Source organism: Cydia fagiglandana, chromosome 15 (genome assembly GCF_963556715.1).
Source record: "Cydia fagiglandana chromosome 15, ilCydFagi1.1, whole genome shotgun sequence".
NCBI classification, from domain to species: domain Eukaryota; kingdom Metazoa; phylum Arthropoda; class Insecta; order Lepidoptera; family Tortricidae; genus Cydia; species Cydia fagiglandana.
The window spans coordinates 18,358,406-18,382,680 of record NC_085946.1 but is presented as its reverse complement, the minus strand read 5'-3'; the positions used below and the strand labels follow the sequence as shown (position 1 = coordinate 18,382,680).

General features: G+C 38.9%; 1 protein-coding gene across 1 annotated transcript; it reads left to right on the top strand.

Moving 5' to 3' along the window:
- The first annotated feature begins 4,972 nt into the window (after positions 1-4,972).
- LOC134671503 (small ribosomal subunit protein uS12m) lies at positions 4,973-24,275 on the top strand. Its single transcript, XM_063529368.1, has 5 exons — positions 4,973-5,092; positions 5,174-5,243; positions 17,264-17,433; positions 21,159-21,322; positions 24,136-24,275. The coding sequence occupies exons 2-5, from the start codon at positions 5,174-5,176 to the stop codon at positions 24,215-24,217; spliced, it is 486 nt and encodes a 161-aa protein (XP_063385438.1). The 5' UTR covers positions 4,973-5,092; the 3' UTR covers positions 24,218-24,275.

The following is a 24,275-nucleotide window of genomic DNA, read 5'->3' as shown; positions in this document are numbered from 1 at the left end:
GGCTGTTTTTGGAGTGGCTGTGACCACAACCCTTTTTGAGGGCTGGATCCGCGCCTGATGTACATACAAATGTACATTCAAGTTCGAAATTAAATTATTAGCTTGTGTTAAATCCTCCAGCGATAGTGAAACGGGTGGTTTTCATACACTCATGGTAGCTTTAAAGATAATTGACATTCAAAGGGCTTAAACCTATGAATAGTCTCGTTACAGTAGTGTGCACTGACCTTTATATTCGCAAAATTACAATACCTTTACACAAAATAATCTAGACGCTAGCACAGGTTTAACGTTTTAGGATTTTAAGTTTTTCTTAAGCTTAGCTAATACTGTTTTAATTGTGCTTAGCTAATAAACCTAGTGGATTTTCGACGCAGATTTTCATGATAGGTATATTTTTAAATCTGTCTTTTTGTGAACATCGTCAATATGACAGTACGGATTCAAACTAAGTATCATTTAGTTCCCTTTATTTTTGTTAGTTTTGCATGTACTTACATATAAGAAAATTTCAAAACAAATTGACATTTTTTTATTGCCTATAGTATACGATAGGTTGGTGTTCAATCAGTCAACTTCACAATTTACTTCCAAAATAGATGTCAGCAAAATGACCTCGCGATATCCGAAATCCACTTTTTACCGGAAAGCGTGTTGACAAAGTGGTCCCCGCCATTAAACAGATTTTATCGGAGACGAATGGCGCCCGTTAGGATGATGAAGTGTTAAAATATAAATACGACGCTAATACTTTGAGGCGTTTAAAGACGGATTTTGTCTTGGAATATTTATTTTTGGAAAGCTTCTGAGTGAAAACATCTATAAAATCTGCGTTATTTCACTCATAATTTGTGATCTATGACTTTTTTTATTTAATGATTAAATTACTTTATCAATGAATGGTACTATAGAACAGATAAATCTGCAGTTATTTTATATGCATATAACTGGGATGATACACGAATATCATTATAATAAAAACAAGATTTGTAAAGTCGAATTAGCCTTCAATCTCATCTTGTCAAATAGAGCAACAAGAAGAGATATATTATAGACAAGACAATACTAGCATTTAGACAATTAAGATGAATTTTACTAGCACCCCTATGGACTATGGGGCTGTCCATAAATTACGTCATCGATTTTTGAATCATGCCCAAAAAATCGTGCTTGGAATGACCCCGTTTCCTCCTACGTCATGCTACCATCCGATGTCCAGCCCCCCCCCCCCTAATTTGAAATTACGTAATTTGTGAATAGCCCCTATGTTGGTCTGCAATAAACAATTTGGAAATGCTTGGAACACAATTTTTGACTCCGTAACTTTCCTTGGACTAACTGAACTTCGGTGTTTCGGCCTTCTGATGTCCGTCGGGGAGTAACCAAAATTAAAAAAATGTCACATAGAAAATTTTTGGAAACTGCTCATATTTTTATATGGTAATCGACATTTTGCGTTTCCAAAATGTTTTTTTTTTCGAAAAGCATGCACTGCATGCATGTAATTGAACTCAGTCTACTAACTATGAGTTACAGGGTAGCTGTTTTTAATACTTTTTATTCACCATTCAACAAGCTAGAGTCTCTAATCTCAATACGGAGTCTAGAATGTAATCTAAGCAACAAAGTATCTTAGCAGCCTGAGTCGTCTAACAACTTATATGAAACTAACATGTTAACAATGAAACATTTACCTGGACCTGTATTCTATTCTGCTAGTTTCTATCTTATTCTAATTCAATCCCAATAGAAATCGAAACGCTCTTTTCACTTTTTGAACAACTCGCTACTACGAACTTCAATTTTGGAATTTTTCTCTGGTTCTACGAAGGGTTAAACAACAACTTTGCCCCCTTGTAAAATAAATACCTACGTTTAAGGTAAACGTACTAGTGCTCGACATGCTAATGCCCAATAGATGACACCTTGCTGTCACCTCTATCTATTAACAATCGGCGCGATTCGGAAAGTGAATTAGAGATTAACTAGATACGATATAGTAAAGATATGTGACGTCCCACGGATAAAGGTACCTTATGGCGGTTGGCGCTTACGATTATTAATGTCGCTCCAATATTATTGCAGCGCTATGCGACGTAAGCGCCAGCCGCCATAAGGTACCTTTTGTCGTGGAACGTCACATAACTTATAAGATTTTACTATTGTATGTATGTTAGTTTGTAAGGTATGTATCTATGCGCCTTAGTTGCCTGATAATAAATGATATTTGATTTGATAACTTTACTATTTCATATCTAGTGAATCTCTAATTAATTTCCCGAATCGCGGCGCCAGCCGCCATAAGGTGTATTTTGCCATGGAACGTCACATATCTTTACTATTTCATATCTAGTGCATCTCTTATTCATTTCCCCAATCGAGCCGAATGACTTAAGTTTCAAGATGACTTGTACTGGGACCACGTCGAGCACCAGGTTTACCTTACACCTACGTTTACCTTATCATGTCAGTAGCAAAGTGACAACAAATATGCAGCCCGAGAAGCAGAAACTCCAAGGATGTCCAATCTAATTCACATAACTGACGTAGCGCGTTTTCGAACACACCCCCACCACTGGGGGTGTTACATTGTGTCAAACAATTAGGAACTTCTGTCCCCAAACATATTGTGACGTGTCGCTATAATTATATTTTGTTCATAACTCGCTATTTATAGTGCGTGGGCGGCATTGTTGCTAAACTGTCGCTGTCGTGGGAGAAGTTTTAATATGACCAGAATACTGTGGCTTACTGAGTTTTAGAAAAGTATTAGGTATTTATTAAAATTCAACTCAGACCAACCCGTACCTACTCCTCCTTTAACCATTAATTTGGCAAAAAACATAGCACAATTTAGTGTTCAAACCTCCTCGGCACTCAATAGTATTAATCAACGATCCTGGTCAAGATGAAAATACATAAATTGGGTCAAAGATTTTTGGACGTTGGCAAATTAAGGGTTAATTCCAATTATAAATCATAATCAATAACAAAGTAACATAATTCAGTCAATGTCTGAGATCCAAATACCGACGTCAAACCTGATTACACTTTCATAATTTACAAAACGGCTGAAATTATTAAGACAGTATTTCAGTAAAATTGTAAATTATGTTTCCTCGCAAATTAATCTGTAAATCTTCGGCTGGGGTAAGTTAGTACCTTTTTGCTTCTTATATTAATTCTCTGGAACAGGAATTAATGTAAAAATTAAATTATGACTTTATGACTGAAATAGTTAATTATATTTTGTTTAATCTTCTTCCTCGTCCCGGCATTTAGCCACGGCTCATAGGAGCCTGGGGTCCGCTTTATTATTTGTTTAATAAACGTTAGTTTTAATGGGCCACGTCTTTCTTACATAGTTAATATTAGTTATATCCGTTATATAAATATTATCAGTTAAAATTTTAGTTCATCTGTCGTCATTCTCTCCAACTTACTTATTGGAACTGTCCAATAGCCGATAGGTATACCATATACCCACTAGGTGTAGATACTTTGACGCATAGTCTCTGCTGCAGTACCTACTTTTGATGCCATCTGTAAACTTTAAATGGCTTCACAACGGTTGCCAGAACACCTCGTCTAGAACTATACGATTTTCAATACAGACTATTAGGTATCAATCTATATCAATACCTGTCTCTGACCAAGGCAAAGTTAAAATGTTTCCGAAAATTCGGGTTCGGGAAACAGCCGCCAACAACAGACGAGACGGGTAAAACTACTCGACTAAATAACTTTCGGGCAGTCCCTTTCGAATTTTTGAATTAACAGGTAAACTAAAGTGAAATCCCGTTTTCACTTTAGTTTGGGTACCTGTTGTGTTTGTCGAATTAGTTATGTGCTTTCTAGGTAGTTTTGTTACTTTTTAGTCTATTCCTCATTTCACTAGGAGGTGCGGACGTGCCGATCATACGCATGTTAGCCGTGGTATCCAAATATTTTAAACAATGGTTAAATACTTAGGGCTTGTACAGTCACCTGCAATAATATGTTACTCTTCGAACGCCGCAAAAATATGTGACACGCTCTTATGGCTCTACGAATAAGATCGTGTCAGATATTTTTGCGGCCTTCATTGTGTAACATATTATTGCAGGTGACTGTACACAAATCACGCGAGGTTATACAGGGGGAGGGGGGTCACGAAAAAATCACGATAGATCACGTTGGGGGAAGGGGATATAAGAAACCTCACGTTTTTTACAGTGAATGAAACAGAAGAAAAACCTACCACATGAACATACTTTTTCTCGGTTTCGTTAAACATAAATCTTCACTCTGCACTTCTAAATAGCGAGTCTATTTAACGAAAATAGAAAAATAAACAAGATTTTCTATATATTATACTATTTATCTTAAAATTAAGTCGAATGAAAAAAAAAACAAAAAAAAACGCGTGAGGTTGTGTGGGGGGAGGGGGGTAGCCAAAAACCTCACCAAATATGACCAAGGGGGAGGGGGGGTCAAAAAGTAACCGAAAACACCGCGCGTGATTTGTGCACAACCCCTTACCTACGGAAAATTAATGTTTTGACATTAAAAAACACTGTAAGGAGATATTCTTCAACTGTAGGACCTTTTTCGGGATTATGTAAAAATTTCAATATAAATGTTAAAGTATAATATTCGAAAAGCGATCTAATAAAACTTGAGAAAGATTACGACGGAAGTTTTATTTAATCCAACTGTATGGTAAGCTTTTGCCCGAAATCCTAACTGAAAGAAACAAACAACCTTGACTTTACTGATTTAACAACGAATATTCGTATAGATACTAAAAAAAACCTTAACTTATTTTTGAGAACATAATATTTTGAACATTTTTCTCAAGAGTTAAATATTTCGCAAACTATACCATCTAGTGGACGATAGAATAACTAAAATCAAATTTTGATTTTAGCGCCATCTACCATCGAATAGCAATACGATGACAAATAAAATGTTGGAGATTAATTTTAATGTCCTGGCAACTCTAAAAACAGCTGTCACTTGTCAAATGTCAGTATTTTATTGAGGTTATAATTTCAATAATAACATAATTTTGTACAAATTAGATTTTTAAGATTATTTTCTGTATCATAAAGTAAGTATAAATATATATTATAGGCAAAGTTTATTTACCGAGAGTGTGTGCTAGTAATTTCATGGTGAATATTGCTTTTAGATGAATCTTATACGAAGAGGGTTATCTCTCGTCTCCGCTGGAATTAGGACCCAATATGCAGCAATTACAGGTATTTATCAATTACAATTCTTTAATTTAACATATCTGAGTAGAATACTGTATTGTCAAAACAAATTTTATACAGAAACAATTACAATTGCTACAAACATAAACATGGTACTTACCAGGCACTTGTGAGTAGCAAAGACATATGTAACTTCGTATAAGATGAATATTGTCTAAGGAAAAAACTAGAGATGCACCGGATATCCGGTTACTATCCGGTATCCGGCCTATCCGGCCATTATTTTACTATACGGCTGGATACCGGATAGTGGCCTGCTATCCGGCCGGATACCGGATAGTAACATTGCTTGATTTCGGAGTAAACAAATTGGATTTAAGAAACAGACACGGTCATAATCGTACTTGTTTATTATTTTAAAACAATTTAATCATTCCACTGACTTGCACGCGCACTCATTTTGAACCTAGAAATGAGTCCGCGCGAACGTTTACTAGGAAACAGGTCAAACCTGCAGAATGCGCACCTGAAAAACCGAAATGTAGGTATAGTTCCGCCGGCCGAATATCCGGCGGCCGGATACCGGATATTCGGCCAGTGTCCAGGCCGGATATCCGGTATCCGGTATCCGGCCAAACAACTATCCGTTGCATCTCTAGAAAAAACGTGCCTCGGAAATCAAGAAAAAGTCATTCTCGGATAGATGCCACACACACCTTTAGCCTGTGCTCGGCTAGATGGCGTGACGACACCGTTTCATATTTAACAATTTTAAACACATGGATATCAGTGAATGAACATGGATCAAAATGATATAAAAATAATAAAATCATTTCTCCATATAAGTACATACATTTTTTGATAATTTTATATGTTTTCGTTTTGAGTTTTAGTCATGTGTTGATAGATGGCAGTAAATTTACTATCTATTCTTTTTGGTGAGTAGGCACCCTGCACAGCTCAGTATATAATTATGAGTAGCAGTCATAAGAAGTGGTATTATGAAACCTAAGAAACTAAACCCATTCTGAGCCATGCCAGTTTCAAAGGTCCCCATCACACTAGCAGCGTTACCCGCTGTATGGCGGTGGAGACCTGTTGGCCAAGCCATGACTCAGAATGGGGGTCTTTCAACTGTTCGTAAATGTCATATACTTACTTACCTATATTTGGAGTTGTATGAATCAAAATAAAATGACTGAACTCTGTGGCTACGGGTCCAATAGATCAAAAACACACAAATATATTGACAAAATAGAATCTTACAAGGCTATAGAAAGAATTATTTAAATTAAAAAGATTATTCACACATGCATTTAATTTATTTTTACCTGCTATTTCCTAAATGTAGCTAAGGTCAGCCAGGGCAATTGCATCTGTGGGGTAAATGCAACTACTCTAAAAAACAAAGAATAAGAAGTGAGTGAGCTGGAGCCACTTATAAGTGCCAAGGGTGAACTCTCTTTCATGACTTGCATAAATGTGTCATAAATGGATGCTGTTAAGCAATAATGTGTCAACCCACATGATTTTTTAGTGTTCCGTACAAAACTTTGTTTACGGAACACTTATGGGATCACTTCGGTCTTGCAAATCAGTTATTTCAATAAGATGTCAACTCAAAAAGTTGACATTTTACTGCAAAATGGATGTGGGATGACTCATTTTTGCTAAACACCATCCAAATACAAGTTTCTCTGGCCCTAGACTCACTTCTTGTATAATATAATTATGATTAGTTAACTCACTTCTTGTATAATATATGATTAGTTAGGTAGTGAGGGCTGCTCGCACTGTTAGTGCTTGAGAAAGGAGACCTAGGCTCTCCGAAACTTGTCGCACGAGTGACTAAAAACAAGTGAGTCTAAAGCGTAAAATTATTCAATATGGTTAGTTAGTTGCATTTCTCCCATAGTTGCAATAGGGAGTGAAAGGTGACAGTCCATTTCCAAAGACAGCTGCATTACTGTTCATTTTACTACTATGGAAATTGACAATAATAGCGACGCGTTCAGTAGTAGTAGTGCAGCTGCAGTCAGAAATGGAATGTTACCATAATACTGCAATGTTCTGCCGCCTGAGGCGGAGAGGCAGCACTCACACAAACCATGAACCATAGAGTAACTTACCTATACTTACCTATACACGATTTTTATTCGGTGATCAGGAACCATCAGTTCCTAATTCAGTCATCAATGGCGATCACATTTAACTATGGGACTAACCTCGAAATCACAAAAAAAAAATTGCCTGTTTCATCCATTTGGGCTAGTCCGATGTTGATATTTTCTATGAGAGACTTAATTTTTGTTCGCGATTTGGCGACTTGTTTCATAGTTAAATGTGATCGCCATTGATGACTGAATTAGAAAAATTGGTGATCACCGATTAAAAATCATTGTGTATTATATACCTTAAACAGTATTTTTGACAAGTTTTCACAGATTATTTCTTACTAATAAATATGCCATTAATGCATCAAGACAGTTTGTATTCAAAACGCGAAAGTTTAAAATATTAGTTTGTTTACAGTTTGTGGCGCCCCCTACTCAGAGTTGTGCATAATATTCCCTATTGCCTTCCTAACATTATTTATTGAAGAACATTGTTTCCTGTGTATGATGGTGTGTGTTTCCTATGTATCACTAAAAGCAATTATATAAACAAAAAACTCGTCACCAAAATGCAACAACTGCAATTGCTCTAACTGCCCAACACATGAACCACATGATGTGGTTCACATCTGCACTAAACAAGCATCTGCCACCCGCACCAATCAAAAACAAACCTTAATATCACTCATCAAGGTCCATTTCACTTTGCCATCGCCTACCATAATTAGGACTAAGGGAAATTGAATTTTATGCGTATACGTATAAGGTTGTTTTTAGATTGATAATTGTTATGGTCAATAAGGGCTGTCACACGCCTGTCATTGGAACCCTTCCGCATGGACAGGATTAATTCTCGATACCATCATCTCCACAACACATTCAAATTCCAACCTTAACTGTATAAGTTTAAGGTGGATGTTGCATTGTTATTGCATTGAAACAATTCGTAATCCGTATTGTCAATATTTGGGAGGTTTCATTAATGTAGTTTTCGGAATAACGGTTTTGGAAACTTGAAAACAAAAGACGCCGCGGGACCTCCGTGTGGACTTACCGTTTTTTCCTTAATATTGCATAGGTTCCGGCTTAAGATAATTTTTATCATAATTTCTTAGTACAGTCAGCAGCAGATATACCTGAGCGGGCAAGGTGTCCAAGAAAACATATACACTTCAATCGTCACAAAAATAAGGACATCTAAGATGTCATTTTCACGTAGGCTTTCACTTCGTCACAAATACCTTAACTTCTGAGTTTTTCTTTAACACATACATGCTTATTTAATCACAATGACAATAACGGTTAAAAAGTCAGTGGTAACTAAGCAATCAAATTCAAGCTGCTGTCATTAATACCTATACGCACTGCCAATCACGTACGTCAGCAGCCAGGGTGCCACCAGTTGCTAAGCAGTTGTTATTTCAATGGTAACTAAGCATCAACATTTTATCTGTTTAACTTTAAAATAAATACTGTAGCACTACGAATTGACACCTCCTTTCTTAAAGAAGTATTTTATCGTTAAGTGTCAAACTTATACAATAAATAAGTAGGTTCTACTAGAATGATTGGTTTTTTTATTTTAACTGTCATGCGGCTGTTCTTCCAAACTGTTGATCATATTATATACCTATGTTAATATATTTATTTAGCCCACTTATTGTAGTAAAATATACTATACAGGGTGGCCCATTTAGATCGGCCAGTATGGGAAAATCTGATACTATAAGATATACACCGATCTCTTCTTAGGAATCATGTCATCGATTTTAGTAACACGAAAACTGCATTCATACATTAAAAAAAATTTGTACTCAGCTCGGGAATCGAACCCCGAACGTTTTGAAAAATAAAACTAAGATTATTTCTATTTAGATATCGATTTTGTAGGTCTCAATTTAGTCAGTTTTCGAAGAGACCAGCATTTTTAGGGTTCCGTACCCAAAGGGTAAAACGGGACCCTATTACTAAGACTCTGATGTCCGTCCGTCTGTCCATCCATCCGTCCGTCCGTCCGTCTGTCACCAGGCTGTATCTCAGGAACCGTGATAGCTAGACAGTTGAAATTTTCACAAATGATGTATTTCTGTTGCCGCTATTATAAGTAACAAGAAATACTAAAAACAGAATAAAATAAAGATTTAAGTGGGGCTCCCATACAACAAACGTGATTTCTGAGTAGTAAATATCAAATGGCATTCCGCACAGGAGTAATCTAAGTAACGCCCACTGCGGGTTCAAACCTACAACGTCCTGATAGAAAGTCGTACATACGCTACATGTGACATTATCTTCAAAAATTATATAAACTAATGCGAAATTAACATAAAACCAGAAGACACAAATTAATAAAAGAAATGAAACCCAAAAAAAAAACAAAAAGCTGTAATCTCTAGGTGCGTACGACTGAGATTTGAACCCGCAGTCTCTGCTTTGAAAAGCAAACGCCTGTTACTGAGACCACGACGTGCCTTGACAATTGGCTCTAAATTCGGCTTCAGTTAGCTTTTGCTATGTGTCATTCGTCTTGACGATTCTGTTAAAAGAAATAGTTTGCAGTAAGTTGACCGAAAGGCTCCTGTCAAATGGTTGAAGGGCAAAACGTGAGATAGATGTATGTGATGACAAGACTGTACTGCTTTCGATGATTGTCAAAACGCTTTACCTGAAATTAGCATGGCTATCTTTTATTCAATATTCGACCATACTTGTATGCTTTAAAGTCTATTTTTCCATATTGTTCAGATATATTTGACACGTTGACCGCTTAGATACCATTGGTTTTTTGACAGCTAAGGTATCAATGACTTGTTGTAAGTGTAGAAATTAATGAATAGCGACTGTTAACATATTTGTGACACGTTGAGCGCTCACAAGTAAATACTACCATGACAGTCAACAACTTTTTGACAGTTTAAACGTTTCCCTCTCTTTGAGCACCTGGAGTGCATAGCGACTTCTGCTGCTGACTGTACACCGTTATTCAGAATAATAACTTATTCTCACTATGAAGCCGACAAGCGTAGTATTGTTGTTGTTGAAATAACTAAAAGTAAAATAATACTAAACTCCTTCAGGTCGGTTGCGTTTGAACAATACCTACATTAGTTGAAATATTGTAGTTTTGACTAAAGAGACCGATAAATTACTTTCTAAATATTCTTAAAAACCACATCGATCTTCAAAACGCCTGATAGAGAGATAACTTGACTCTGAATCCGCAATTTATAAGAATAATACCAACATTTATATTTAGAAGCAATATCTTTTTGACATCTCAGTTATGTTATCTAACATCTTTTGTGGCCGACGTTACATTTGGAAAGGATTGCAGTACAATTGGCACTGTTAGCTGACCTTATGTGAGCCTTAAGGCATAGACATAAGGGATACCAGTGATCAGTTAAGATGTTGATCTCAGTACAATTGATACAATACAGTGACCACATTGTCCAAGCCCATTCACACCCCAGCTTTGTGCGGGATGACTTGAGGTTTTCATTGGATGTCCATGTTTCTGGCTATTTGTGTATTGTGTTGACCATATGCCAGGTCGGCTATGCAAGGAGATGCTATTTAGGTAGATAATGTAGGATTTATACACGGTGGCAAAAAAATCCCGTTGCTAGGGAGGTTTTAGAATTATACTAAGCAACTTTTACTATGGGACCAACCCCGAAATCCCGAAAAATAATTTCCTTTCCATAGAAAATAGACCCGGCAAAATGTATGAACAGCCAAATTTGTTTTCGCGATTTCAGGGTTGGTTTCATAGTAAAAGTTGCTCAGTAGGTATAATCTCAAAACCTTCCTGGCAACGTGAATGCGGTTATTTTTAGCCCCCCTGTATCTTACTTGCAAATTTATAATTATACGCTGAAATACATACTGTACGGATATGATGGTCGTTCTTGTCTACGTGACAGCATGATAAAAGGGTGTCCGTCACTTTCTATCCCACGGGGTTAAAAAGTGACAGTTATTTTATCACGAGGATAAAGATGGATAAAGCCATCCATAATACGCCGGCTGGTTTTGTCTAACTTCCATCTACAATTTATAAGGGCAGGGAGACAATCCACTGAATCCCTAAGTTCTATTCCAACATTGACAATTAAATAGAACTAAGTACCTATATGTAAGTACCTAACAACTTGTGCATGCATTAATGTCTAGTGGATTGTTAGTCTCTAGTAAACGGATATAAATAAATTCAAATACGCGATACAGACTCAAGAAAACACTTCCACATAGGCCCGTTACCACCCCCAAACACAATGCCCATACATTTGGCATTAAACACATCGTATTGTTGCGTGGGACCTCCCCGGGCAGCTTTCTTCCCACGGGAAGAAAGTGCTGGCTTCCGGACGCCTGACCGCTTCACTGAGCTAAGAAGGCTATTGGAAAAGGATACTAATGTGCATGTTAGGATTTTTTTATAATAATTATCATCATCATTTTAGCCTTCAGTCGCCCACTGCTGAGCTTAGGCCTCTCTCGTGTACCTACGCCACTTATCCCGGTACTGGGCTAGTCTCAACCTGGGCTCGGAACCGGTTTTTTTAAATCTCAAAATAGCCCAATATTGTTCATTGTTTTATGCTCTTTCCGCAGGACTGAATCATGTATTTAGTTAACGACTTCCTATTATTAGATTGACCAATTAAAAATGAAATAATAAACCAAAGAACGAATAAGAACTTAATTATACCGGTATTTTTTGTATGAAGAAAACCAACCAAAAGTGCCCCACGATTTTTCGAACGTCATCCACCCAACGAGCCAACGGTCGCCATTTTTTATGAAGTAAGTATATCGATAGGTACCGTAGATATTCGATCAGTGAATGGTTTCACTAAGTTAGGGGTCAGCAAACCGCGGCACGGGAGCTACATGCGGCTCTTCAAGCCACCCAAAAAATCTAACATTTAGAGTTCTTAGACCACTGACAACAACCGTCGCGGCTCTTTGAAATTCTTGGAAGTGGTGATTTCTATTGCGGTCGGCTCTTCATCTCCCGACTCTTGCATTAAATAATTCCATTCCGTTAATTTATTTACCTCAGTGTATATAGTTTATACCGAAGAGCTGGCGGCTTCCCCGCACAACGTATCAGCATTGCGATACAGCGAGGAAATCCCGCCATGCAGCATCCTTGGTACAATGCCTCAGGGGCCAATTTTAGATTTAACCTAGTTATTAATTTCGTTTAGTAGTAAGTACCACTAGATATACATCTTTGTATGTAAATAAATGTTTTTTTTTCTGTTTATACTAACTTCAACATACATACTTAAGTACTATAAGGTTTATAAGTAAGTATATGCTTTTAAAATTAATATTGAACCTCGACAACCATGAATACTTATTTAGGAAAAAAAAATGTTATGAAAAGCATCGAAGTTTTAAATTTATAATATGGGCTGATGTTTGATTAGTAAATAGTACATTTCGATGCTAGTGCGGAAGGTATGTCATTACTTCACGAGTACCGAGATATGTGAAGTGATACGGGACGAGTGAAGAATGACATTTCCGCACGTGTATCGAACGACGTTTTTTAATACAGTTGCGAAAAAATAAGAAAAACATTGTTAATCGTACACTAAACAAAAGTGGTAACAGTGACAGCTCGGTTAGACGTCGTCTTTAAGTATATTATATCTATGGGCGTTTGACAGCTATTCCGTTCCATTCAGTCAACTTATTAAGAACGGAATTTTCAATATTAAAAATTAAACGTGTTATAATGATGAAGAGGTAAGTAATTAAATATGAAATATGTAATATTTTTCGTATTCTTACATTAACGGTAGGTTTTTATGCTGATTACGACGTTTAAAGGAAACTAATATTAACACTCATCAATAAGTAGTCGTGAATTGGAACAAGTATAAATTTAAAAAAATTAGAAAAGTAAAAAGCACTAGTTCGAGATAACCAACTTTCCGCACGCTAAACAGCTACGTAAAGTAGCACATTTTGAGGAACTGTATTAAAAAAAATATTTCGAATTACAGTTTATGAACCATACAAATTATAACTTAACAATAAATACCATATACCATATACCCTTCTGTCCAGTTCCTTTCAATATTTTAATTTAATGTCCACGCGTCTCAAGCATTATATAACTTTCACTCAAAAGATGGATTAAATTTTTCTATTTTAACATTCCTTTGGTCAATTCCATAACACTTCACGCCTTCGCGCGAGCCAATTACAAAACTAGCAAATATAATCCTTGCTTCCCAGAAAACAACGTTGAATGAAGCAAACACTACTACGTAATATGCTCTAAGATTTGCACATTTCTTATTATCCAGCCCATTGTGGGCTACAATTGCGAACGCGTTAGAATCATCAGCAAATCAGTTTACTGATAAAGTTACACAATCAATAGACGAAATCCGCTTCAAAATTGAGGCAAAACCGACTTTATTCCGTTGGCATACGATTTAATTCACAAGCGCCAGCGGGCGGAGACTTAACTGTCGCGAGTGCATGTTATAAAGTAATCCTGTAGCTGTAAAAGCGATCGTACGCGTTGTGTTTAAAGTTGAAATTCGAAGTGAATGGTGTAAAATATGATTGACGATTCTTGGAACGCCTGGTGGCTCAACTCTTGCCCATTGTGGTTTTTGCCGGAGTCACACTGTCAAAGATGGGACGGTGGACAATGCCCACTATTAGCGGATTATAATCCGCAAAAAGAGCAGGTACTTTCTGGACGAATGCAAACGGTGCAGTGTGTAAGCGACAGCGAGGTTTATATTGCGTCGTGCGCGATGTTTGATATTTTCTCCACACAGAGAAAATATTTTGCTGACTTGACAAAAATGTTATTTTCGAAGTATCATAACTCATAACAACGTGTTAGTTAAATTGCGCTTAAGATTGTTAGTCTACTCACTGTCAATATACCTAATTATAAAATTTTATAAACCTACCGTGCATAATGATACCATTCTGACATAATTAACTAGCTAACATTTACCTCAACAAGATTTAGAAGATCGTTTCTTAAAAATATGCGGTTTCTTCGACTTTCAGTCCAATGATATAATCTTCTCATTCGGCAACCATCCGTAGTTACCTCAGATGCGTATGCTGCCGATTTCATCTTATTTTATAACTGCTGACGCTCATCTCTCATCACTCGCACCACAAAATATTGTTAATATTTGCTTGCGTGAGCAGATGCAAGTGTCCTGCCGATTATCCCACAACAAACTACAAGAAAAACTCCCTAACAATACGCGACAAAACTCATACATTTCTGGACGACGTACATACAGAACGGTTGACCAAACTTGACCCTTATTGCAATGAAGATAAAGTCTACCTAAGGTCATTTAAATATGTTGCTGCTAGTACGTGACTAGAGGTCCCTAAGGAGTCTATTTTGTTGTCCCAGCGCTGGACAAACAGGACTTCTGTACCTTCTTGTAGCAACATGTGCTTCGGATTTCGGGGAAGATATTTGCTTATTTTTCATTTCGGGTTGGTTTCTTGTTAATTTAAAAATCTTTGCAAAGTTTGATTGTTAACGTAGATGTGATTTTCAAGACCCTTTCAAAATAGCCTTTTTAATTTCTGAATTTAGCCTTTTTCATATATACCCGAATCTTAAGATAAGAACTTATGGGGCATTAGTTTTGTTTCAGATCAGATCTGGAGCTATTTAAAATTTGACAAGTTTTATTTGCATCCGGAAAAAGCTAAATTACTTAGACCTACCAACAAAACATAAAAAAGATAAAAATGGACGCAAACTTAGGTACAGATGTATTGTTAAGTTCACCGACAAAATATATTTTGGTAAACCAATATTGTCAGTAAGTAACAGTAGAATAAAAGAAATATTATCATCATTGTTTTAAGTATAAAAAAAATACAGAATGATTTATTTTTACATGCCTTAACACTGACAAACTAATCTTGCCAAACTATAATCGAGACTATATATATGTAGATAGTTACGCGAGCAAATTATTAGAACCTAGAGTTGTCTTAGGTAATAGGTATGTAAGGTATGATCTATCTTGTGGTTACCTATGCGCGCGTGAATCTATTGCTTGTAATGAACCTACCTATTGCTATGTACCTACATGTAAGTGTCTATACCTAAGTCCCGCTTGGATTTAGCATCAAAAAGCTATAAAAGTAACGGTTTCACATCTGCCAAATCGCCTCATCCCTTCCATAATATCAATATGTATTGCGGACCACACAGCGCAATGTCAATCAAACATGCCACATTGACATGCGCTCGCGCATCGAATCGTTACAATTGACACAATCCGAGGGCGCTGCCGGCAACGCCTACCATCTTGTAACTGTATTCATTTAGTTTTCATTACTGTTAAATGCTATACTTGTTACTATATGTATAAGGTATATTTTGCTATAGCAGTTGTTCTTTTAGAGATACTAAAGCGTCACACTGTGTCTTTATTTGGGGATTATCCTTGGAAACGTGGTGTTGGCACCTGCGCAGCTTATCGGTCTGAATAACGGTAGTGATTCATCGTTTATTGCTCTTGAGCTTTTCGTGAGATATAGATTTGCATTGTTTAAAAAGCTGGATCCTACGGTTACACTTACTTACTCCGTTGGCTCAGCGACCCAAAATGAGACTTGGCCTCCGACAGAATACAGCGCCACTTTTCTTGGTCCTGTGTGACCTCTCGCCAATTTCTGGCTCGAAGTTCGCGCAGGTCCGCCTCCACCATGTCGCACCAGCGATATCTGGGGATATCCTACGGTTATATGTACTATAAATTATAAAACACCATGTTTAAACTTAGTAATCGATTGAAATGTAGCGCTTTAAAGGGTTGGTACTCGGCAATGTGTCGTTTTATGATTGTTGCCAATAATTTGTGATCAAATTAGGCTATAAGGATTTAGAAAACTTAAGGATACGTACACTGAAATAAATTTTTGCATAACAGTAACAAAATATGTAAAAGAATATACACAACATTTTGTTTTATAGGTTAAGTCCAGTTATTTTTGGGATTACCTCTCAATGAGTGCAGCTAACTCTTTTTTTTCAGTGTAGCATTGAGGGTTCGAAACGTCTGGATGTATTTTAAATGAATTATACGCGATATAATCCGTATTTTATCTTAAAATCTAACAAACCTAATCTGTTCGCCGAGTTCTAAAATTGCAAAACTTAAGTCAATCTGTGAAGTTTGAAGCCATTTGCACAATTTATCACGATCGAGCGGAACTCAAAGCCGAGATGACGGCGAGTGATGAACGATCGGAAAACTGCACTCAGCGGCTATGAAAACGGGCTACGTTGTACGGGAATTTCTTTTAAAGTGACCTGTTTTCGTTGCGCGTGAGTGTACTCCGTGTTTTGATGAATCTCTAGCTCTAGTTCTGAGTCTAGACTTCCCTGTTTTAAATGGATAACTGATCATAACTGTATTTAGAGTAAACGTCTTCTCGTGCTGAATAGATTTTCTTTTATACACATGAAGCTGTCTTTTGAATAGCTATTTAGTAAAGACGTAACGTAACATTTGTGCCCTAATTGTTTAGTAATAAACACTGCTTAAGGCCTGTGCACACCGGCTGCGTGTGCGTGACGTGTCGTATACAGATCCTTATGAGAGACGACACACCGCTTGCGTGACGTGTGCGTGTGCGGTTCCAACATTTTAGCGCACGCACACGCGCACGTCCCGCACACGCAAGCCAGTTGGGTATTCAGCTATTCGTATTGTGGTTTTAACGACGATAATAATTGTCTTAGAAAGTAGATATAGCAACCCGTCCGGAGAGGCACCTCTTTTGTATTCATTATTAATATTGACGAAAAGAAGATCAATAGGTTTCTGATGTAATATTGTGACAATGAAATTTTATGGTACCATGAACTGGTCTACGATTAGAGCTTGTACCAGTTTTTTACCGTTTCTTTTATTTCAGCGCCCGTGTCGCCAGCTCCGAAGCCGCTAGCACTACCATCTTTATTGCCAACACCTGGACAGTCCCTATTGGCCAGAACCATGGCGTCGCTAGCACAAATGCATCGCACAGGCCCGCACATCAAACACAGGAAGTCACGGAACCCGCTCAATGGAAACCCCTTTGCTAAGGTATTTAAAAGATACCTTTGTTACCTTAAGAATAAGGACGGGTCCCTATATATTTGGCTACTTTGGCCGTTACTACCTTTTTGATTCTGACTGTACCTATACTCTGTATCTTTAGGTATTTAAATAAATGTAAACAAATAATTCGGGTAGTTATAACATTTATTGGTTAACCAACCAAATACAAAACCGCCAGTATCTGTCACTGAACGACCTGACTTTAACCTACATTATTTGATCTACAAGCCCAAAAATGTTTTTAACTAGCTTAAGGAGCCATTTGAGAGTATGGATTTTGTTTATTTTTATTGAAATACCCAAAGATACAGACTAGGCACATATAGTATTGTATTGTATTGTAGTACGGGCGATTTTCCGCAACTCGACGTCTTGCGCCTATTTTGCGTGATAGGGGGTGGGCTAGTCTTGCCAGCCCAGCTCCTCGAGGAATCCTATCAAACCTTTCATGTTGAGTAGGACCTCGGGGAGGTCTCTCGGGGATCCGAGATGTTTTGCCCTGTATGGGGCCAATCCGCTGCACTCCAGCACCACGTGAGAGGCTGTTTCTTCTTTCTCCATGCACCCACGACATAGGGGACTGTCTGTTACACCTGTTATAAAAAGATGTTTGTTAAAAAGTCCATGACCTGTTATGACACTGGTTACCATACTCAGTCGAACCTTTCCTAGTTGAAGGAGCGTCCTTGTGAGCTTACCGTTCATGCTAGGCATGGCTTGCTTGGCCTGTCTGCATCCAGCTTGGTTCAGCCAGTGTTCTGTGTGTAGTTTCCCTGTACGTGCCAGCAGCATTGAGCGTACCTTACTAAACGGTATCGGGAGGATCGGTTCCGGGCCAATAGCCCCCGCACCCGATCCTTGTCTGGCGAGCTCGTCCGCGGCGTCGTTGCCTCGGGATCCACTGTGTCCTTTGATCCATTGTAAGGTGATCTTATTGTTCTGACATACCTCCATTAGTCGTTCGTGGCATTCGTGTATAAGTTTGGATGTGATTATATGGCTTTTTAGGGCCATTAAGACTGCTCTACTGTCGGAGAGTATGCGGATGGAGGATCCTACTACCTTCCTTGCAGTGATGGCAGCCGCCGCGTTAATAATGCCCATGCACTCAGCCTGGAATACCGAGTTATGGGCTCCCAGCGGAGTGGTGATTGACATGTTCAGGTCTTCTGAGAAGGTTCCAGAGCCTGATCCGCTGTCTGTTTTGGACCCATCAGTGAAGATTCTCAGCTCCCGGGGATTGAGTCCTTCGCAGTTGTCGTCCTCAAATAATTGTATTTTGTACCTTTTGTCAAAAATGGCTTGTTTGTGAGTTCGATCCGTACCCGCCATGAGCACCGGAAACTCGCTGTATAACTTTTCCAGGCATGTTGTGTGAAGAGCTCCTGTGGTGTTAGACCATATATTGAGGGTTCGTAACCTTACCGCTGAGAGACTGGCCTCTTGTTGTATGTGTAGGTGCAGCGGTGAAAGGTTTAGCATGACCTCCATGGCTGCAGTCGGAGTGGACCTCGTGCAGCCAGTGGTGGCCGCGCATGCGAGCCTCTGGAGTCTTTGTAGCTTGTCTCGTACGTTGCCTAGGTTTGTTCTTGGCCACCAAACCAGAGCACCGTAACAGAGTAGGGGGCGGATTATGGTCTTATAGAGCCAAAGGGTAATTTTCGGGTTAAGTCCCCACCTCTTACCAATCATCCTTCTGCACTGCCAGAAGATTACTCCCGCCTTGTCTATGCGTTTGTTGATGTGATTGTTCCAGTTGAGTTTACTGTCGAGAGTCAGCCCTAAGTACTTAACTTCATCGGTCAGCTGTAGCTCAGTCTGGAAAAGTGTTGGTCTGGTAAAGTTGCCAAGTACCCTTTTATTGGTGAACATTACCATTTCTGTTTTGGTGGGGTTAACTGATAGGTCAAATTCTCTACACCAGCGTTCCACGATCCGAAGAGCTGCCTGGGTGAGGTCGCATACTGTACTGGCAAATTTCCCTGATATTAATATTGCCAGATCATCAGCGTAGCCTATTGTGTAGAAGTGTTCCTCGTTCAGTTTGGTTATGAGGTTGTTGACTACTAGGTTCCATAACAGAGGTGACAGAACTCCCCCTTGAGGGCATCCTCGCACCGCCGCTACGGCCTGCGGTTCACCTACATACCTTATTGTCCTTTGATTTAGCATGTTCATGATCCACTTTATTAGTCCGGGTTCAGCGCCGTGGCTTTCCAAGGCGTTCCCTATACTGGAAAAGTGAGTCTTGTCGAAAGCGCCCTCTATGTCAATGAATGTGCCGAGGCACATTTCTTTGCCATGGATGGCTCTCTCAATGCGGCTTACGACCATGTGTAGAGCCGACTCCGTAGATTTACCTGAGCTGTACGCGTGCTGGTTGTTGTGCATCGGTATGTTCTTTAGCGCCCGGTCCCTCAGGTCCCTGTCGCACAGTTTTTCCAAGGTTTTCAGCAGGAATGATGTGAGACTGATGGGCCTAAAGGATTTGGCAGCTGTGTAGTCGTTCTTACCTGGTTTAGGTATGAATACCACATTCACATCTCTCCATCTCCTGGGCACGTACCCCCAGGCTAGGCAGGCTGCCATGATATCAGTCAGGGTTTCCTGGATGAGTCCTAGACCCCACTGTAGGAGAGCGGGGAAGATCCCATCCGGACCAGCTGCCTTGAAGGGATGGAAGCTGTCTATGGCCCACCTGAGTTTCTCAGCGGTGACGACTCTATGCGCCATTTGCCAGTTGTTGTCCGTTATACTGTATTCCTCGTCCTGCTGATCTGCATCGGCGAGACTTACGCATCCTGGGAAGTGAGTTACCAGGAGAAGGCGTTGGGTCTCTGCAGGGGTAGATGTGTATGTGCCATCGGGTTTACGCAGTGAGCCCAATTGTGATGTGGGCTTGTGCGCTAAGGTTTTCCTTACCCGGTTGGCGTGGTCAAGTGTTTCAATGCTGCTGCAGAAGTTCCTCCATGACTGGGATCTCCAGTACCGCAATCTTTTTTTGTACCTGGCCTTGGCTTCGTAGTAGTTATCCCAGTCCACCTCAGCCGTTGTGTTCATGGCCCTGTTGAAGAGTCTTCTGGTTTTCCCCCGGAGTCTCTCCAGTTCTGGGCCCCACCACTGGTGACCCTTTATGGCAGTCCTTGCCGGTGGTTTTAAGGGGCACGCCTTGTGGTAGCTGTCTACGAGGGTATCAGTTAAGATATTTACCTGCTGTTCTATCTGAGCCGGTTCCCGAAGGTCATCCCTCGGTGGAAGCCGGTCAAGGCTTTCCCCTAGGACCTTCCTAAAAGTGGCTCGGTCCGTTTTCCTGGGATTCCTCCGGGCGGTTGGTGTGTCTCTAGATGCTAGTAGATTGAAGCGAATCCATCTATGGTCTGAGCAGGAGGCCTCCTGGGAGACGTGCCATCCCATAATTAGTTCACTGACCTCCTATAGTATTTTTGGCCATGCGGTGAAATATTGATACTGTTACTTTATATTATAATCTAACATCACTGGCTTGCCCTTGTCCCATTCACTTGGGATCGGCCCAGCATGTATTTTTCTTCCACACCTCTCTGTCGCCCGTCATCTCATCATTCACTCGCGTTCGTTCATATCATCTCTCAAACAGTCCTTCCACCGTACCTCCCTCCACATTCATTCGTAATATCATTCTCGTCACATGACTTTCATCCCTCCGCATCACATGCCCGTATTGCTTTCAGGGTGTCGTCCTAAAGACTCTCATAAAGAAGCCTAAGAAGCCAAACTCGGCCAACCGCAAGTGCGTGCTGGTCCGTCTGTCGAACGGCAAGGAGATGGTGGCCTACGTGCCTGGCATCGGGCACAATCTTCAAGAACACAACATTGTACTAGTTAGGGTGGGGAGGTGAGTAACCATTCTATGTATAATTTCAACCCTATTCCAGACCGCACCAATCTACAAGGACTCCCAAAAAATCCAAATATACAGGATGTTATTGACCATGGGGCTTTAAATCCAGGGCTCGATTGTACTCGCTAAACTGAGCTACTTTTATTATGGCACCAACCCCGAAATCTCAAAAAAAAAATTTACTTTTTCATACATTTTGGCTGATCAGATGTCGACGACGTTTTCTATGGAAAAGCCATAAATTTTCCCCGATTTTATGGTTGGTCCCATAGTAAAAGTAGCTCAGTTTAGCAAGTAAAATCAAGCCCTGGAATTAAAGCCCCATGGCCAGACACATACTGTACATATAGCTTTCATGACCCATTTAAAGACAAAGCACATTTTTCGAAAGTGCAATCTAGTTTGAACCTTAAATCGGAATGCTAAAGTTGAAATTCTGTTGGCGCGTATGTGGTCGATACATCGTACTAAGCCTGAAAAAGGCTTAATGAACACACGAGTAGGTGACGTAGATAGTCACAGTATCGGCCACATGTGAAAAGAGTTTACAAACTCACGTCAGTAAAATTCAACCAAATGGCCTCAAAATCCCGCCCGTCTCCTTATAATTCAAAATTCGGGTTCCTGGCATAAATAATTTGTATAAAACTCTATTTACAGTGTGTAAATCTAATACGGGCAATATTAAATAGCCACGTCAAATTAAGCCGAATTTGGGCGAGCTGCGGAAGTAATTCGTGTAGTTTTGAAAATTGGTACAAGCATACCTTGTGGTGTCCAGATAAACATACTAAAAGTACTCGAGGGTAGGGGGTGTGCTGGGGGTGTAGAGGGGGGTTGAAGGTACCTTTTTTCATATTTTTGCTCATATCTCGAATATCTGTACGGATAGCATTATAATTACTTCAGACAAAAGTTTTGACATAATATTTACTACAAATTTGGTTATGTTTATTTTTACTCTGCGATCAATACTTTAGGAGTTAAAGTTAAATAAGAGATAAAAAATAGACGGTTTAAGAAAACGTCGTATTTTCGTAATTTTTCATCATAAATAAAAATTTAAGTTTAGAATAAGCAAGCTAAGCAACCTGCTGATAAAATATCAAAAAAACCGGCCAAGAGCATGTCGGGCCATGCTCAGTGTAGGGTTCCGTAGTTACCCGTTCGTCGAAATAGACTATTTGCAAAAACTCAAAAACTGCTTAACCGATTGGGTTCGCTATATTTTTCTCTGAAAGTCTTTACTAAGCTTTACTTTCACAATTTTTTTCATATTTTTTGGACCCATGGTTTAAATGTTAGGAAAACTAAAGTGGAAAACACTACTTTTTTTCTTTCAGGTCGATTATTTCAGAAAATATTAAGTTTATCAAAAAATGGTTCTCGAAGACCCGTATTCGTTTTAAGAGACCTATCCAACGACACCCCACACTATAGGGTGGGAGCGAAAAAAAAATTCATCCCCTCTGTAATGTAGGGCAGCCACCCTAAAAAATATTTTTTCTAATTTATATTTTACGACTTTGTCAGCGTAATTGATTTATATATTCGTGTCAAATTTAAACATGAAAACTAGAAAAAATATTTTTTATGGTGGTTGCCCTACATTAAAGTGGGGATGAATTTTTTTTTTCGCTTCCACCCCACAGTGTGTGGTGTCGTTGGATAGGTCTTTTAAAATGAATACAGGTCTTCACGAACCATTTTTTGATCAACTTAATATTTTTGGAAATAATCGGCCTGAAAGAAAAAAAGTTGTGATTTACCCCTTAGTTCCCCTAACCTTTGAACCATGGGTCCAAAAAATATGAAAAAAATCGTGAAAACAGAGCTTAGTAAATACTTTCAAGGAAAAATATTGCGAACCTAACCGATATAGCTGTTTTTGAGTTATGGCAAATAGTCTATTTTGATAGACGGGTAATTACAGAACCCTACACTGAGCATGCCCCGACATGCTCATGGCCTATTTTTTTATATTTTATCAGCAGGTCGCTTAGCTTGCCTACACTAAGCTAATATTTTTATTTGTGATGAACAATTACAAAAAACGACGTTTTCTTAAACCGTCTATTTTTTATCACTTATTTAACTTTAACAGCCTGTAGCTCCTAAAGTATTGATCGCAGAGTAAAAATAAACATAACCAAATTTGTAGTAAATTTTATGATAAAACTTTTGTCTGAAGTAATTATAATGCTATTCGTACAGATATTCGAGATATGAGCAAAAATATGAAAAAAAGTACCTTCAACCCCCCTCTACACCCCCAGCACACCCCCTACCCTCGAGGACTTTTAGTATGTTTATCTGGACACCACAAGGTATGCCTGTACCAATTTTCAAAACTACACGAATTATTTCCGCAGATTTTTCTAATTTGCTTAGGCTAAAACCACAAATAGAATTTATATGTGTAGGTAATCATTAATTAGGTCATTAAGAAGTTTTTGTTACCTACAGTTTATTATGACTTCGTAATATAATTTACCGAGGAGCAATGTACCTACCTAATTACTAGTACTACCAACAATACGAGATATAACATTACGAGATACGAGCATTTTATAGTAACTGCCAACAAGCGTGTAGAGATGGAACTTTTGCAATTGCACTAAAGCCTGGACTTGACAGGTAGAAATTTAGTTGTCTGTGGTGTTTTACCGGCTTTTCGACCTTTCCCATATTGAACAAAATCAAAAAATGTACTATTGCACTGGGCCAATTGCTTACTGGCAATTCAGGAAATGGGGTTTCCTACAGTTTAACAAGTTTCCACGATTAATTGGTCCTCTTGTCTACAGATTAAAGGACTGCCCCGGCGTGAAGCTGAAGTGCGTCCGCGGCGTGCACGACCTGCCACACGTCGTGAAACCCAAACCTTAACGAATTCACCCTGTATAGCTTACTTTAGGATCGTAGTTCAATAAATATTTTATAAGTC